Source organism: Borostomias antarcticus (genome assembly GCF_949987555.1).
Source record: "Borostomias antarcticus genome assembly, chromosome: 28".
NCBI classification, from domain to species: domain Eukaryota; kingdom Metazoa; phylum Chordata; class Actinopteri; order Stomiiformes; family Stomiidae; genus Borostomias; species Borostomias antarcticus.
In genome coordinates, this window is record NC_140261.1 from 6,252,873 (window position 1) to 6,268,109 (window position 15,237).

A 15,237-nucleotide genomic window follows, 5' to 3' on the forward strand; every position below is an offset into this window, starting at 1 on the left:
TCTAGCCCCATCTCTAAGGGCCGGCTGGTGGATGGCTCAGAGTTCCTGAACGAGGAGGACTCCAACAAGCTGGTCTCTGGGCTCAACGGCAAGCCTGGCCCCTGGAGCTTCGAGGAGCTCATCGACCTCAATGTCCACTCCAAGGGCCGGCCCCTCATCCAGGCCCAAGAGGGCCGCGGCCAGGGCCTCATCGACCGTGACGGCGGGCCCGACGGGCCCAGGGTGGCCTTCGAGGACAAGGCGAGCGCCGTCACCAGCCTCCACCCCTCCAGTCAGCCCATCGAAGCCCTGTCAGGTGAGCTGGGGGGTGTCTCACTCACTTAGGGGCTGCCCCCTGAAAGTCCCCTAGTCCAATGATCGGTCAGAGACCCTTAGGTCCACTGAGATTCTTGAAGTCGAGCAGTCGTTTTTGCTCCACTGTCAAGATGCGCCGGTGGGCTGAGACAACTCACCTGCCTGGTGATTTATACAGGACAGACCCCTCACCTGCCTGGTGATTTATACAGGACAGACCCCTCACCTGCCTGGTGATTTATACAGGACAGGCTAATCATTTATATAGGACGGGCCAATCACTCGTTTTAGACCCTGGCTATTACCGTAGCTATTTGTTGTGCAGTAAAAGGAGACTTAAGACTGATATAGCGGAGTGAAGGCAGGGAATCCCTCTCCCTCCGCTATGAGCCTAGCTTACTATGCGCCAGCAATCACTTGCATTTCCCAAACAGAATATCACAACACAAAACTGCTTTCCTAGATCAATCCTCTTGTATAAGATATCCGCCGGGAATTTTTTTCCCCCCATAGATAGATTGTGGCTGAAACATCTGCGAAAATGCTTCAGTGACGGCCCAAACATGTCCGTGTTGACTGCTGCCCAACGCATGAGCCGTTTCCTGCGCGCTTTCAAATGCACAGTTGAGGAGACGTGCCGTCAAATCGCTCAACCCTAAAGTAGGCTATGGGAAACACTGCATACAAACATGGGGGCATCTGAAGTAGATGGACAATGTGGGCTAGATGATTAATATTTAGAAAGAAAAACAGCTGTCCGATTCCCATGGTCTCCCTCAGCCCAACACTAGACACACAGGGAACAAGGGGGAACGGATCGTCGAATCTCTGGTTTGAATAGGAGAATCTGATTCAACACAATTGTTGTCGGGGACAAGAACTGATATCTCACCATGGACATCTCTTGGTTCAGTAGATCTTCCTCTGAACGCATCTGTTCTCTGCGTCTCGTGGATCAACAACACGCTTATGTACATTGTTGAAAAGCTAATATTGACAATTCGGTTCTTTGTCTCTCTCTCTCTCTTTCTCTCTCTCTCTTTCTCTCTCTTTCTCTCTCTCTCTCTCTCTCTCTCTCTTTCTCTCCCTCTCTCTCTCTCTCTCTCTCTCTCTCTCTCTCTCTCTCTCTCTCTCCCTCCCTCTCTCTCTCTCTCTCTCTCCCTGTAGAGATGTGACCCTGCGGTCTCTCCCTGCGAGGCCTGTGATTATTGCACTCCCAGAGTTCCTGTCCAGCTGAGCTCCAGACCAGCCCCCCTCATCCCTCTCACTTCACCATCCCGACCTCCTTGAGCTGACATAGACCACAGGAGGGAGGGGAGGGGGGGGGCTCACTTTGCACCCCCGCCCCCTGTGACAAGATTAGAGAAGAGAAGATGCTTCAGAAAAGATGCTTCAGGGAAACCTCCATGTATTCCTTCAACGTGCTCGCTTTCCTGTCTCTCCTGTACTTACATGACTCAGTTCTTTTTTTATTGGTTGTGTTCATATTGATTGGGGCAGTGCTGCGTTGTAATTTATTAATTTTTTTGCTTCTTTGTATGTAATTAATGTATCTTATGTTTAGGTTTTTTTGTTTCTCGGTTTGAGAATATTCCAGAATGAATGCACACATGCACACATTCATAGGATCAGTATGAGGTCAACGTCTTGCATCATGAGTAAGTCAGGAAGTGCAAGGAGTGTAAGCACATTCTGATTGGTGGGGAGTCCACTAGGGCACCTGGGTACTGTAGTCTCTCAGGGTCATCCTCCAGGTGTTCTCTGAGCTCAGAGGAGGTGAGCACAGCCAGGCGCTGGACAGCAGCACTGTATTCAACCCAAACTGAAATCTGACCTAAAAGTCTGGCTGCTCTTTAGAGAGTCCAATGACCCAGCCTTACTATGGAGAAGGGGGGAGTTATCCCTCACTCCTTTGCCTCCCTCAAATATGCCTCAAAGCCCCCTTGTCTCCCCACCTCCCTGCTCTTCCTCCCTGAGCCAGCAGGGGGCGTTCACGACTCCTATTCCACCTGCAGGAGCGACTGCCGAGTCTTTGGAAGTGAAGGATGTAGGAATCCTGAAGCCCAGGTCGACCATTTAGTGAGTCCTCGTGTTCAGTTCAACGGTTTGCTGTTAAGTTTCGGTTCATGGTGTGTAGGTTTTTCCCTAAGATGTTGACATTTTGTTATGGTTTTACATGTACATAGACTTATTGTTAATGGTTAGCTACTACTCATATCAAATTCTAATTTAATTGCATCCTGAGGTATTACCTAACCCCCCCCCCCCCCCAGCAATGACTGCATGAATCTATACTCAACCATATGTATGACTATAGCCCAAGAGGATTTGTTTGTGTGTGTGTGTTTGTCGTTTAATTGCACAGGCAGACACGGTCCACAAGTTTTATTTGAAGTCACTTCAGCCGTTTTCTGAAGGGTGTGTGTGTACAGTACTAGTCCATAAACTGAATGGTCTGAAGTTCTCTCACGACGCCCAAAGTTCCTGAGGGCTAAACACTGTTCCGTCAGGTTTCTCTGAGTTGTTTTGGACCTAAAGCTTTGCTGTGTGTGTTGCTCTGTCTGTCTGTGTAGCTCTTCCATACTGCTTCTCCACTAAGCCCTCTGATCCTAGAGAACATACTAGCTGCTGCTTTTATACTCTTACCTCTCTTGGCGAAACATTTCAATTATTTTTATAATATATAATTTGGCTGTCTGTTTATATATATATATATATATATGAAAATATATTTCTACATATTTAAGTGTTGTATTATGTATATAATCAGTATTAGGCCAATGCAGCCATGTTCTGGGTGGTGTAGTGGGAACGGGTGTGGAGTGAATGAGTGTGTGTGTGTGTGTGTGTGTGTTTGTGTGTTTATGTTACTGTGTTCTAGTTAGGGTTCTGTTGTGTTCTACTTGGGGTTCTGTTGCGTGGGACTCGTGCCCTCTGGCCAGGGTAGTCAGTGCTGTTACCACAGAGTCGGTCAGGATGTGTTGGCCTGCAGGAGACCTCCCCACTACTCCCTGTGTCCAGCACAATGTTCACTAGATGGCACGGAAGGTTGTCGGGGTGGCGTCTGAAGGTTGCCATAGGAACGTTGGTACTCTGAGCCCCGCCCCCACAGGCGTGTTGATACAACGCGACAAACGATGGGAGATGAGAACAAATGTGATTTGGTCTGTCTTGTCTTTGATGGTTTGTGTGCTGTCTTTGTTTTGGGTTTTAAAAAAAGCTGTGTTGAAGCTTGAATTCCCTATGCTTGAATCGTCCAGAGAGGTTTGGGGACCTTGTTGTTTTTGCCTCGTGTTGACTCAGTGTGTGTCACGCTATTAAGGCTCTGAAATGGCTTTCTGCACACCGTCTATCTAGAGTAGAGGCCGTAGAGCGGAGCTTTGATCCATGTTAGGCCTAAAAGAATGTAACACACTTAACAGCCTTTAATCACTTAACATGCATTGCACAGAGCAGCACGTCTTTAGGTTTCACAAGCAAACTCTTATGATTCAACGAAACATGAGATGCTTTGTACTGTTGGGGAGTTTCCCTCTTTTTAAGAGTGGAGGGTTTCTGAGTCACTGCTAGCTTATAAGGAGTAGCTTTACTGTCCCCAACCAGGTTAGAGAGAATAATGGTGTGGTGTCCTAGAGGAAAATGAAGATGACTCTCTCTGCTCTCCTCCCATCCAGCGTTCAACCTCTCCAGGAACTAACCTTCTTCATCCATCTATTCCAGGTGCAGGGGGGTTGCCAGGTTCTTAATATGAAACACAGGGTTGTTACTGCTCAGTGCTGTGTGCTCTGGCCCCCCGTCACAGTGAAGACTCGTACACATTGCAGTCGCTGCTTGAAGAGAATATTCCAGGTCCTGTTGCTTTTTATGACCATACATTTGTGTTTCAGTGAATATGGAGCTAACTGTTCTTAATCTCTTGACAGTTGCTATGACGGATAGGTAGGTAGGATAGAACGGTGCCTTAGATTGAGAATAGGTGTATTTTTATTTTCTTGTAATTACTAAAAAGAAATGTCACGTGTCCTTACCTCGGCCATGACAATCATTCTACCTGACCCGAGCCGCAGTGTGAATATGAATTGCTTCCTTTGGTTCTTCAGGCCTAACAAAGCCCTGTCCACAAATTATATTTGTAAATGCATCTAAAATGTACTGAGAACATATGAACTGTTAAAGAATAAAGTTTTGCAAAATAAAAGGCTGTATTTAGCGTAATTAATGTTAAATCACTTTTCTTGATCCCTTTGTATTTTTATGGTTTCTGGCTGTACGTCCATCCGTACTGTACAATGTTTGTTAATGCAATATCTCGGGAACGCATTGATGGAATTTCTTCCCCTTTGGTACAAATGTTCACTGGCACTCAAGGATGAACTGCTTAGATCGTGGGGGTCAAGGGTCACTGTGACCTCCCAAAAGGCGTTTTTGGCCTAGTGAACACGATATCTCAGGAATGGCTTGACAGAATGTGTTCATATTTGTCCAAAATGTCCAGTTGGACTGAATGAAAAACTGATTAGATTTTGGTGGTCAAGGTCACTGTTACCTCACAAAATGTGTTTTTGGCCTGATGAACACTATCTCAAGAAAGGTTTAACGGAATTCACATTTGGGTAAAATGTCCAGTTGAACTCAAGGATTAACAGATTGCATTGTGGGGGTCAAAATAAGTCACTGACCTCACAAAAGGTGTTCTTGTCCTGCTAAACACGATATCTCAAGAACGGCTTGACATAATTTGTACATATTTGGCCAAAATGTCCAGTTGTCCAGTAATTTTTGTATTCAAATGTCAAAGGTCAACTGAACGTTAACTAACTTGTTGAGCGGAGGCATTTAGCCGCTACGCGGGTTTTCTAGTTGGAAATGCAAATGTTGATGAATGGCATGATTGACCACACAAGTTGTTGCTTTTTGCTTCACTTTATTTGCCAGTCATGATGTGCATTTACATTTCAAATTGTCACTGCACTTCAAAAAGCTACTAGGTTCTAGGACTACATTATTAGATAACTCTCAGTATGTTGTATTGATGATGAATCCCCTACATATGACAACTCTGCATACAGACCTATGGATATACTCAGATTCTCAAGGAAGGCAAGTATGGTACATAGTTCAAGAAGCCACAGATCCAATATAAAGTAAATGTAGTATTAGTATTTTCATAGAACAATTCCAGTCTGACACTGAAAAGGTATATGGCTACACAGAATTCTGAATTTCAGCCAAGCATTTTAGTGGCATATTGCAAGCCTGTGAAAGCAAACCAGTTAGTGTCATCAAAAAATGATTCTCCATACTGAAAGACAGACACATTTGTATTCAATTTCAACAGACACAATAAATCCTTTAGGTCAGGGTTAACCCAGCAGTGCATGCTCTGTAGTTTTAACGAGTTTTCCTCTCGAGTCATACTAGCACACGCTCATATTTGCCTTGTCACAAACCAACAGGAAATGATGTCAGGGGGACTTGGCAGGTCTCCCGTTCCTGACTGCGCTGCTCACAGCTTCTTGGCGCAGTCGGGGCAGTAGATGTCCTCTCCATTGAGGACGAAGCGCTTCTGGCCCAGGGACAGGGAGCACTTCTTGCAGTTGAAGCAGTACTCGTGCCAGGAGAGGCCCTCATAGTTCACCACGTTGGTCCCATGGCCAAACCCTGCAGGACGGGAGACAGAAGTGTGTGTGTGTGTGTGTGTGTGTGTGTGTGTGCGCGCAAGTCTGCACACTTGCTCCCTTCGTTTCGAGCTACTGCTCTTCAGACATATTCCATGCATATAAGGCCGCATCTTATATACGCCCTTGTGGTCCTATGATCAGCACATGACCCCAGTGACAGAAGTATATTAAATCAAGTTTAACCCACTATTACAGTGGATTAACAATCCATGAGTACCTGTGATGGGGTTCTTGCAGCTGTTGCACTTCTTGGCCACGGAGGTCTTGTAGCAGTCCACGCAGTAGACGCTCTCTTCCACGGAGGTGAAGCGGGTGCCGGCGAGGCCCTTACGGCAGGTACGACACACAAAGCACTCCGAGTGCCACGGCTGGTCCTGGTAGCTGATCCCACCTGAGGTGATGGCCTGAGCAAGGGGGAAGGGAGGGAGGGAAGGATGGATGGATGAAGGAAAAAAGGAGGGAAGGTAGGAAGGAGGAGGTATCAGCATTTCAGACAGAGGGAGGAAGGACATTTGTATCCATCATGCATCAGGTATGTACTGAAAAAATATCACTTCCAGGATGACATTTCTATACGACCAATGTAGAATATACGCTGGTGTGTGTGTGGTTGTATTGAGGGAGGTGTGTCTTCCTGTGCGCACCTGCTTGCAGTGGAAGCATTTCTTGGCAAACTTCTTGTCGTGGCAGGGGGGGCAGTAGGTGTCGTCGCCCTTGGTCATGAAGCTCTGCGTGCCGATCGGATTCTTGCACTCGAAGCAGGTGAAGCACTCCTCGTGCCACACCTTGCTCTTATACTCCACATTCTTTGACCCTGCCAGAGTCACACATACAGGTACACACTGGTCAGTGTGTATTGACCCTGCCAGCGTCACATTCAGGGCACGCTGGTCACAGCAGAATAGAAACATTAAAAGGCAGAAGTGTACTTTTGCTTGCTATCAACGCTAGCAACGACATGCAAAAATATATCTGACAGTGTACCATATAAATAAATGATGAGAAGTTTGTGATAGGTTTTTGGTGCATCCCCTTTCTTCGGTGCTGAGCCAAACTGAAATACAGTTGATGAAAGAAAGGGATCACACACCTCCAGTTCAACCAGAGTTGCTGAGAGGCATCTGCCTGCAGGTCTACCTTCTCAAGACACAGTGTTGCTACACCACTCTCAGGACAATGAGGCCACGCCCACACCACTCTCAGGACAATGAGGCCACGCCCACACCACTCAGGACAATGAGGCCACGCCCACAACACTCTCAGGACAATGAGGCCACGCCCACACCACTCAGGACAATGAGGCCACGCCCACAACACTCTCAGGACAATGAGGCCACGCCCACACCACTCTCAGGACAATGAGGCCACGCCCACACCACTCTCAGGACAATGAGGCCACGCCCATACCACTCAGGACAATGAGGCCATGCCCACACCACTCTCTGGACAATGAGGCCACGCCCACACCACTCTCAGGACAATGAGGCCACGCCCACACCACTCTCAGGACAATGAGGCCACGCCCACACCACTCTCAGGACAATTAGGCCACGCCCACACAACTCTCAGGACAATGAGGCCACGCCCACACCAATTTCTGGACAATGAGGCCACGCCCACACCACTCTGGACAATGAGGCCACGCCCACACCACTCTCTGGACAATGAGGCCACGCCCACACCACTCTCAGGACAATGAGGCCACGCCCACACCACTCTCAGGCGGGTTCGTGACTTTTTTTTTCCCGAATGATGGCTCTTTAGAATGAGGAGTCAAATTGATTTTCTGTTTTCGCAAACAATATTATCTTATCTTTCTATACATGTTAAACAAAATAATATCGGATTTATGACAAACAAATCAGATCAACAGTGATTGTATAAGGAAAAATTACATTTTCTTAGCCTGGATTCTATGGTATTACATAGAAATCGTCGTCTTCTTCTTACTACTACTTCTTCTTTCAATGGCGGCTTGGATCCAAGTCGTTGCGCAACCTACCGCCATCTATCGGAGCAGTTCGCTCCTACACTGTCCTGAGCGTGGCGGTGGGCGTGGCGGTGGTGTGTTCTGAGAGTGGTGTGGGCGTGGCGGTGGTGTGTCCTGAGAGTGGTGTGGGCGTGGCAGTGGTGTGTCCTGAGTGGTGTGGGCGTGGCGGTGGTGTGTCCTGAGTGGTGTGGGCGTGGCGGTGGTGTGTGAGAGTGGTGTGGGCGTGGCGGTGGTGTGTGAGAGTGGTGTGGGCGTGGCGGTGGTGTGTTCTGAGTGGTGTGGGCGTGGCGGTGGTGTGTCCTGAGTGGTGTGGGCGTGGCGGTGGGCGTGGTGGTGGTGTGTTCTGAGTGGTGTGTTCTGAGTGGTGTGGGCGTGGCGGTGGTGTGTCCTGAGTGGTGTAGCAACACACTGTCTTGAGAAGGGAGGCCTGCAGACACTTCAGACGCGCAGTTTGACTTTTTGATCAGGGAGGGCAGTCGGTCCCAGCCCCCCCCCCCCTCATCAAAGGGTGGTGAATGCTTAGGTAAGTGAAGTTTCATGTTTATCTGACACTTGTAAATATGAGCGCCTCCCCTAAATAGGCCGACACCGATTTATTTTGACGGCGAAGTGAACGGAGGGTGAAAGGACTGTTTTCTGGCAGAGCGAGCATGCGACTACAGGACTGAAAAGGGCTGAGTTTGAGGCAGAGTTTACAGACTTTTTATTTCTTCATTAAAACAGAATAGGCCTATGCTACGCCTTTCATGCTTCAATGTTGGGATGTGTCATTATAAACAGTATATTAGAATCCAGCAATTGCCTCTTCACATATAGCCTATCTGCATTTTTTTTTTAAATCAAAGAATAATCACCAAAATAATACTACTGCGTGCATAATCGATTTGACAACTGGACAATGGATACGTTGCATAGCAAATAGGCAGTATCCAACAGGTCGTTCATGGCTAGCAGGTAGTCTACAGCCCTTCTCAGTCCTGTAGTCGCATGCTCGCTCAGACTACAGTCCTTTCACCCTCCATTCACTTCGCCGTCAAGATAAACCGGTGTCGGCCCATTTAGGAGAGGCGCTCATATTTACAAGTGTCAGATAAACATGAAACTTCACTTACCTAAGCAAAAGGGTCCATTTAAACAAATGCTGGATTTTGAAGCCTCGGCGCTACCATTAAATAACTTATTTAGACGCGTTCTGTCATAGTGAATTTATTTTTCCGTGCTTTGAAGCTTCAAGAGACCGCCACCACCACAGAAGAAGACTACCTCGGAAAAATAAATTCACTCGGACAGAACGCGTCTAGATAAGTTATTTAATGGCTTTGTCGTAGCATTTAGTTAACACACTTACACACACCAGCCCACTTCCGGCTTTAGGCCTGGGCCGTAGCAAACACACACCAGTATTTGCCATGTCTCTCCTATGATGCTTTTTTAGCCTCTCTTACTCTGAAATGTAATTTAATGTAATGTATTGTTTTATAAATGTTCTTAGCCGGTAGACAAACATACTCCTGGAGCTTGCTCGATCGCCTTGTTGAGAGGGGTCAGGGAAGAATTTTTACAGTTCACTTATCTGGCCCCCGGGTGATTACTGTTTTTTTTCTTCCCTCTGGAATATGTAGAGAGTGGGTCGTATGCCCACCTCCCTTGTTCTCTGTGAAGCGCATTGTGTTGCCTCTGGGTATGAAATGCGCTATACAAATAAAGCTTTGATTGATTGATTGCCCCAGCCAATCTGCGCGCCTGCCCTTTTTCACTATTTGGAACTCCCATATAACTGGCAGCGCCCCCTACTGGTATGCGGCTGTATGCATTGTAGATGTAGTGTGAACTGACCTGGCATGACCACCTTGTAGCAGCCTTGGCAGCGGTTGCCGTCCTCCCGGGAGCCACACTTGCCACACATGATCTTGCCGTCGTCGCGGGCGCTGAAGGGCTCGCTGGCCAGCGGCTTGTAACACTTGGCGCAGCGGAAACAGTCCTCGTGCCAGTAGCGGTTCTTGTGGTGCAGTTCCTGGGACAAGACAGGTGGGGGGGGGGGGGGGTGAGAGAGAGAGAGAGAGATGGGTGGGGGGGTGAGAGAGAGGGAGAGAGAGAGAGATGGGTGGGGGGGTGAGAGAGAGAGAGAGAGAGAGAGAGAGAGAGAGAGATGGGTGGGGGTGAGAGAGAGAGAGAGATGGGTGGGGGTGTGAGAGAGAGAGAGAGAGAGATGGGTGGGGGGGGTGAGAGAGAGAGAGAGAGAGATGGGTGGGGGGGTGAGAGAGAGAGAGAGAGAGATGGGTGGGGGGGGTGAGAGAGAGAGAGAGAGAGATGGGTGGGGGGGTGAGAGAGAGAGAGAGAGAGATGGGTGGGGGGGGTGAGAGAGAGAGAGAGAGAGATGGGTGGGGGTGTGAGAGAGAGAGAGAGAGATGGGTGGGGGGGGGGAGAGAGAGAGAGAGATGGGTGGGGGGGGAGAGAGAGAGAGAGAGATGGGTGGGGGGGGAGAGAGAGAGAGAGAGAGAGATGGGTGGGGGGGAGAGAGAGAGAGAGAGATGGGTGGGGGGGAGAGAGAGAGAGAGAGATGGGTGGGGGAGAGAGAGAGAGAGAGAGAGAGATGGGTGGGGGGGAGAGAGAGAGAGAGAGAGAGATGGGTGGGGGGGAGAGAGAGAGAGAGAGAGAGATGGGTGTCAGGAAGGGTGTTGTTGCCGCTCAGACATCACGCCTTATTGATAAGCTGAGGCTGTTTTTCATTCATTTCCTCTGGGAGATGGAGAGCAGAAGGCGTTTCTGTGGAGATGACGGAGTGGAGAGCAGTGGTCGGCCAGGGGTCTGGCAGACGGACGTCACCGCCGTGGAGAGATGAGGAACATGGAATAAACACTCGGTGCTTCATTAACAGTGTGTTTGACAGACAAAGTATCTGTATGCAAGAGGAAATGATGCTGATCATGCGAGAAGGGACAGATTATCTATGAATGGCCTCAATCTGATACAGGCCATAATCACTGAGGGAAGCAAGAATTGGAGAGGACACTGACAAACACAATAAAATACTCTCTCTCTCACACACACACACACACACACACACACACACACACACACACACACACGTGCACACAGTGCCCACCTTGGCATCGGCACCAATGGGGCGACGGCATTCCGCGCAGGTGTTGGCGCAGAGCTTGTCGAAGCACTTGGTGCACACATTCTTCTCGTCCTTCTTCACGTACTTCTTCCCCTGAAGGTTGTCACGGCAATAGTAGCAGTCGAAGCGCTCCGTCATGGTGGAGGACAGGTAGCTCTTCGGGCCTGTGGAAACAACACTGCATCGTCACACTACCGGCTTCTGGACCAAACACACGATATGCGCGTAGACAAACAAAGATGGAACCACTGATATACTTGTAAACCTCAGTCCTAGAGTGGATGTGTCCCGGATTCTCCATTGAGACGTTTTCTTAGTACTTATGGTGTGTTCGTTTGTTGTCGGAGGTGGCAAGTCGCATGTGGCAAATACCTACCTCCGACCTGTGTGCATTCGAGCTATATACCATTATATCACAGTTACCTAGTTATATCTATATACCATTATATCACAGTTACCTAGTTATATCTATATACCATTATATCACAGCTACCTAGTTATATCTATATACCATTATATCACAGTTACCTAGTTATATCTATATACCATTATATCACAGTTACCTAGTTATATCTATATACCATTATATCACAGTTACCTAGCTATATCTATATACCATTATATCACAGTTACCTAGTTATATCTATATACCATTATATCACAGTTACCTAGTTATATCTATATACCATTATATCACAGTTACCTAGTTATATCTATATACCATTATATCACAGTTACCTAGTTATATCTATATACCATTATATCACAGTTACCTAGTTATATCTATATACCATTATATCACAGTTACCTAGTTATATCTATATACCATTATATCACAGTTACCTAGTTATATCTAGTGCATTCGAGCAACTGGGGGCTGAGAAACATATCCGAATTTGCGACGAGGAAATGCGAGTTCATGCGGTGTTTTATTTAATAATTCCTAGCAAGTCGCAATTTGCCACCTCCCAGTTATAAACGAATGCACCATTAGACTAGGCATAGCCTGTGTCCGGAGAGAGAAAGCAGTCTGTAGATATTAAGGCCTGGGTGCCGTAGGTGTGACGTTTCTACTGATTTTCCACAGGGGGGCAGTGCTGATTATAACATCACATTCAGCCAACATCATGATCGGACCAACAATACCAATGGATATGAGATCACAACCCCACAGAACATTCTGGCACTTTTGTAATACGTAATATATTACCTACAGGTTAGTCATTCATCCCTATACCGCTAACGATGAGGTCATCATTCATCCAGGACTGACTACAGTAAGCCTGACTGCATGCTCCACCATGATACACTACTTGACAAAACACGCATGCACACACACGCACGCGCGCACACTTTTCCCACACATACCATATCAAAACACACAATTGAAGAGGCATACATGTTCATTATTGCGCCTCGTGCATGTTCACCATACTGTCCTCTATTCAATCCCAGCCAGGCCCCAGGCTGAACCACGGCATACCAGACGGCTGAGAGGGGTGAGGGAGGGGAGGGAGGGGAGGGAGGTGGGGGGGTGAGGGAGGTGTGTGGAGAGCAGAATGGCCCACAGATGTCGGTTGGTGGGGAGGGGGGGAGGGGGGGCTGTTTTATCAGGCTTCGCTGGAAAGTTTCGGTGGTATTTTTAGAAAGCCTGGCTCACTCTCTCCATCCCACCTTGTCTCCCCTTTTGTCTCGCTCGCTCCTGGTGACATTTAATTGGCTGTTGGTGTAAACGGTCATCCGCACCCCCCCCCATCAGAATTCCCTCATTCCCATCACAACAGGGAATGTCCACAGGGACCACAAGCGACTCTAGTAGCTTCCAGAAAGCGGAGCAGGTTTAGTTGGTGTGTGCATACAATGCTAGACATAGCTGCCAAAGCTCAGCCAATCAGAATCACTATGGTAAGATCAGTTGTATGTACGAAGAAAGCCATAATTCAATTATATCTGTGATTTATTTGACATAAACATAATCTCATTGCTATCTTAGTCTTAATCCGGTTTGATACAATGAGAGAGGTGGAGGGAGGAAACGCTCCTGACAGAATTAGATTATAATCTAGTTACCATAGGAATACAGAAAATATTTGTGTAGCAGCTGTGTGAGTGGAGTATGTGTGAGTGGAGTATGTGTGTGTGTGTGTGTGTGTGTGTGTGTGTGTGTGTGTGTGTGTGTGTGTGTGTATGCTCCCGGCTGTTGGGGCTGGTGGAGATGGATGGATCCCTCTACAGAGAGAGACCTCACTACAGCTGAGCCAGAGGGATGAAGCTCATAATCACCCCTTTTCTCAACTTAATGGTACAAGCCCAACAGGATCAATCAAGCTGGACCAGACCAATGGTTGGGTCGAGGGAGGATGGGGGGGGGGGGGGGGTATCTCAACCTTAGTTTAACCATGCATTCCTCACTGAGCGCTTGAGCACAGCGACCTTAGAGAGGGGACATCCAGACCCCCAGTCTAAATAAATAGATGGTGACGATGTCCAACAGCTGTCACCCCGCAGAAACAGCCGTGGTACGCACCAGCAGTGAGTTCAGGAGGGGTTGGACTATACCACTTTGGTCTCTGGGGGGAGACCACAGTGAAAGGTCAGAGCGGAGCGGGGCTGGTGAGGGAGTCAGGGTGTTGCCAGGGATAGGTAGATCAAAGCACCACCCTTCAACACCCGATGTGGCTGTGTGTGTCAGCCAAACCAACCACCCTGTTCTCAGTGGCATCTATGACCTTGAGAATATCTACCATGAAACAGCGAAACGATACAGAAGTGGTTCAAAGTGGTGCCATTTCCGGATATGCATGCCAAGAACTCATTCTCTTTGAGCTACTGCCATCCAACTGGCGATGGGCGTTAAAAACACGCTGTACGGTTGCACACCAAACACTACCGCTGAACACTACTACTACTACTACTACCGCTGAACACTACTACTACTACTACTACTACTACTACTACTACTACTACTACTACTACTACTACTACTACCGCTGAACACTACTACTACTACTACTACTGAAACACTACCGCTGAACACTACTACTACTACTACCTCTACTACTACTACCACTACTACTACTACTACTACTACCACTACTACTACTACTACTACTACTACTACTACTACTACTACTACTACTACTACTACTACTACTACTACCACTACTACTACTACTACTACTACTACTACTACTACTACTACTACTACTACTACCACTACTACTACTACTACTACCACTACTACTGCTACTACTACTACCTCTACTACTACTACCACTACTACTACTACTACTACTACCACTACTGCTACTACTACTACCTCTACTACTACTACCACTACTACTACTACTACTACTACCACTACTACTACTACTACTACTACTACTACTACTACTACTACTACTACTACCACTACTACTACTACTACTACCACTACTACTGCTACTATTACTACTACTACTACTACTACTACTATTACTACTACTACCACTACTACTACTACTACTACTACCACCAGGGCTGGACTGGGACAAAAAATCGGCCCTGGCATTTTTGGCCCAGACCGGCCCACAGGGCTGGACTGGGTGAATATTTCCTGCCGGGAAATGTAGCCCCAGTCAGGCCACTAGCCGAGCCGACGCGGTTTTGTTGACGGGGGGGGGAGGGGGCTGCGCGATTTGTTGACGGGGGGGGGGGGGGGGGGGGTAGGTGCTGCGCGATTTGTTGACGGGGGGGGGGGGGAGTGGGGTGCTGCGCGATTTTTTGAGGGGGGGGGGGGGGGGGGGGGGGGGGGGGCTGCGCGATTTCTTGACACCTGAAACTAACAGAGGGAGGGGTGGGGCCTACATATGATTGGGCCAGCCCAGTGTCACTATAGAGGATGGACCAATGGGCCGCTGTCCCTGCTCTATGGGCCGTTCGTTAGCTCTTTTTTTTTTTTTTTTAGATCGGCCCACAAGTAGGTCCGGCCCACCGGGCATTTGCCCGGTACGCCACATGGCCAGTCCGGCCCTGACTACCACTACTACTACTACTACTACTACTACTACTACTACTACCACTACTACTACTACTACTACTACTACTACTACTACTACTACTACTACTACTACTACTACCACTACTACTACTACTACTACTACTACTAC

The 15,237-nt window shown here is 47.9% G+C and overlaps 2 protein-coding genes across 4 annotated transcripts in view; one reads left to right on the plus strand and one right to left on the minus strand.

Moving 5' to 3' along the window:
- Positions 1 to 4,477, plus strand: part of map7d3 (MAP7 domain containing 3) — a 53,583-nt gene extending 49,106 nt beyond the window's left edge. For all 3 annotated transcript variants that reach the window (XM_084459497.1, XM_084459498.1, XM_084459499.1), the window contains 2 exons: positions 6 to 295; positions 1,462 to 4,477. In XM_084459497.1, coding sequence (XP_084315623.1) covers positions 6 to 295; positions 1,462 to 1,469 — 298 coding nt within the window. In that variant the 3' untranslated portion in view covers positions 1,470 to 4,477. The remainder of the gene's footprint in view (positions 1 to 5; positions 296 to 1,461) is intronic.
- Positions 4,478 to 5,800: 1,323 nt separating this feature from the next.
- The window catches only part of fhl1a (four and a half LIM domains 1a), a gene marked incomplete at its 3' end in the record, with an annotated part of 14,466 nt that continues 5,029 nt past the window's right edge, over positions 5,801 to 15,237 (minus strand). The window contains exons 2-6 of the mRNA XM_084459427.1: positions 11,072 to 11,253; positions 9,802 to 9,979; positions 6,620 to 6,789; positions 6,193 to 6,379; positions 5,801 to 5,955 (exon numbers count right to left, since the gene is read on the minus strand). Of these exons, the coding sequence (XP_084315553.1) occupies positions 5,801 to 5,955; positions 6,193 to 6,379; positions 6,620 to 6,789; positions 9,802 to 9,979; positions 11,072 to 11,227 (846 nt within the window). The 5' untranslated portion in view covers positions 11,228 to 11,253. The remainder of the gene's footprint in view (positions 5,956 to 6,192; positions 6,380 to 6,619; positions 6,790 to 9,801; positions 9,980 to 11,071; positions 11,254 to 15,237) is intronic.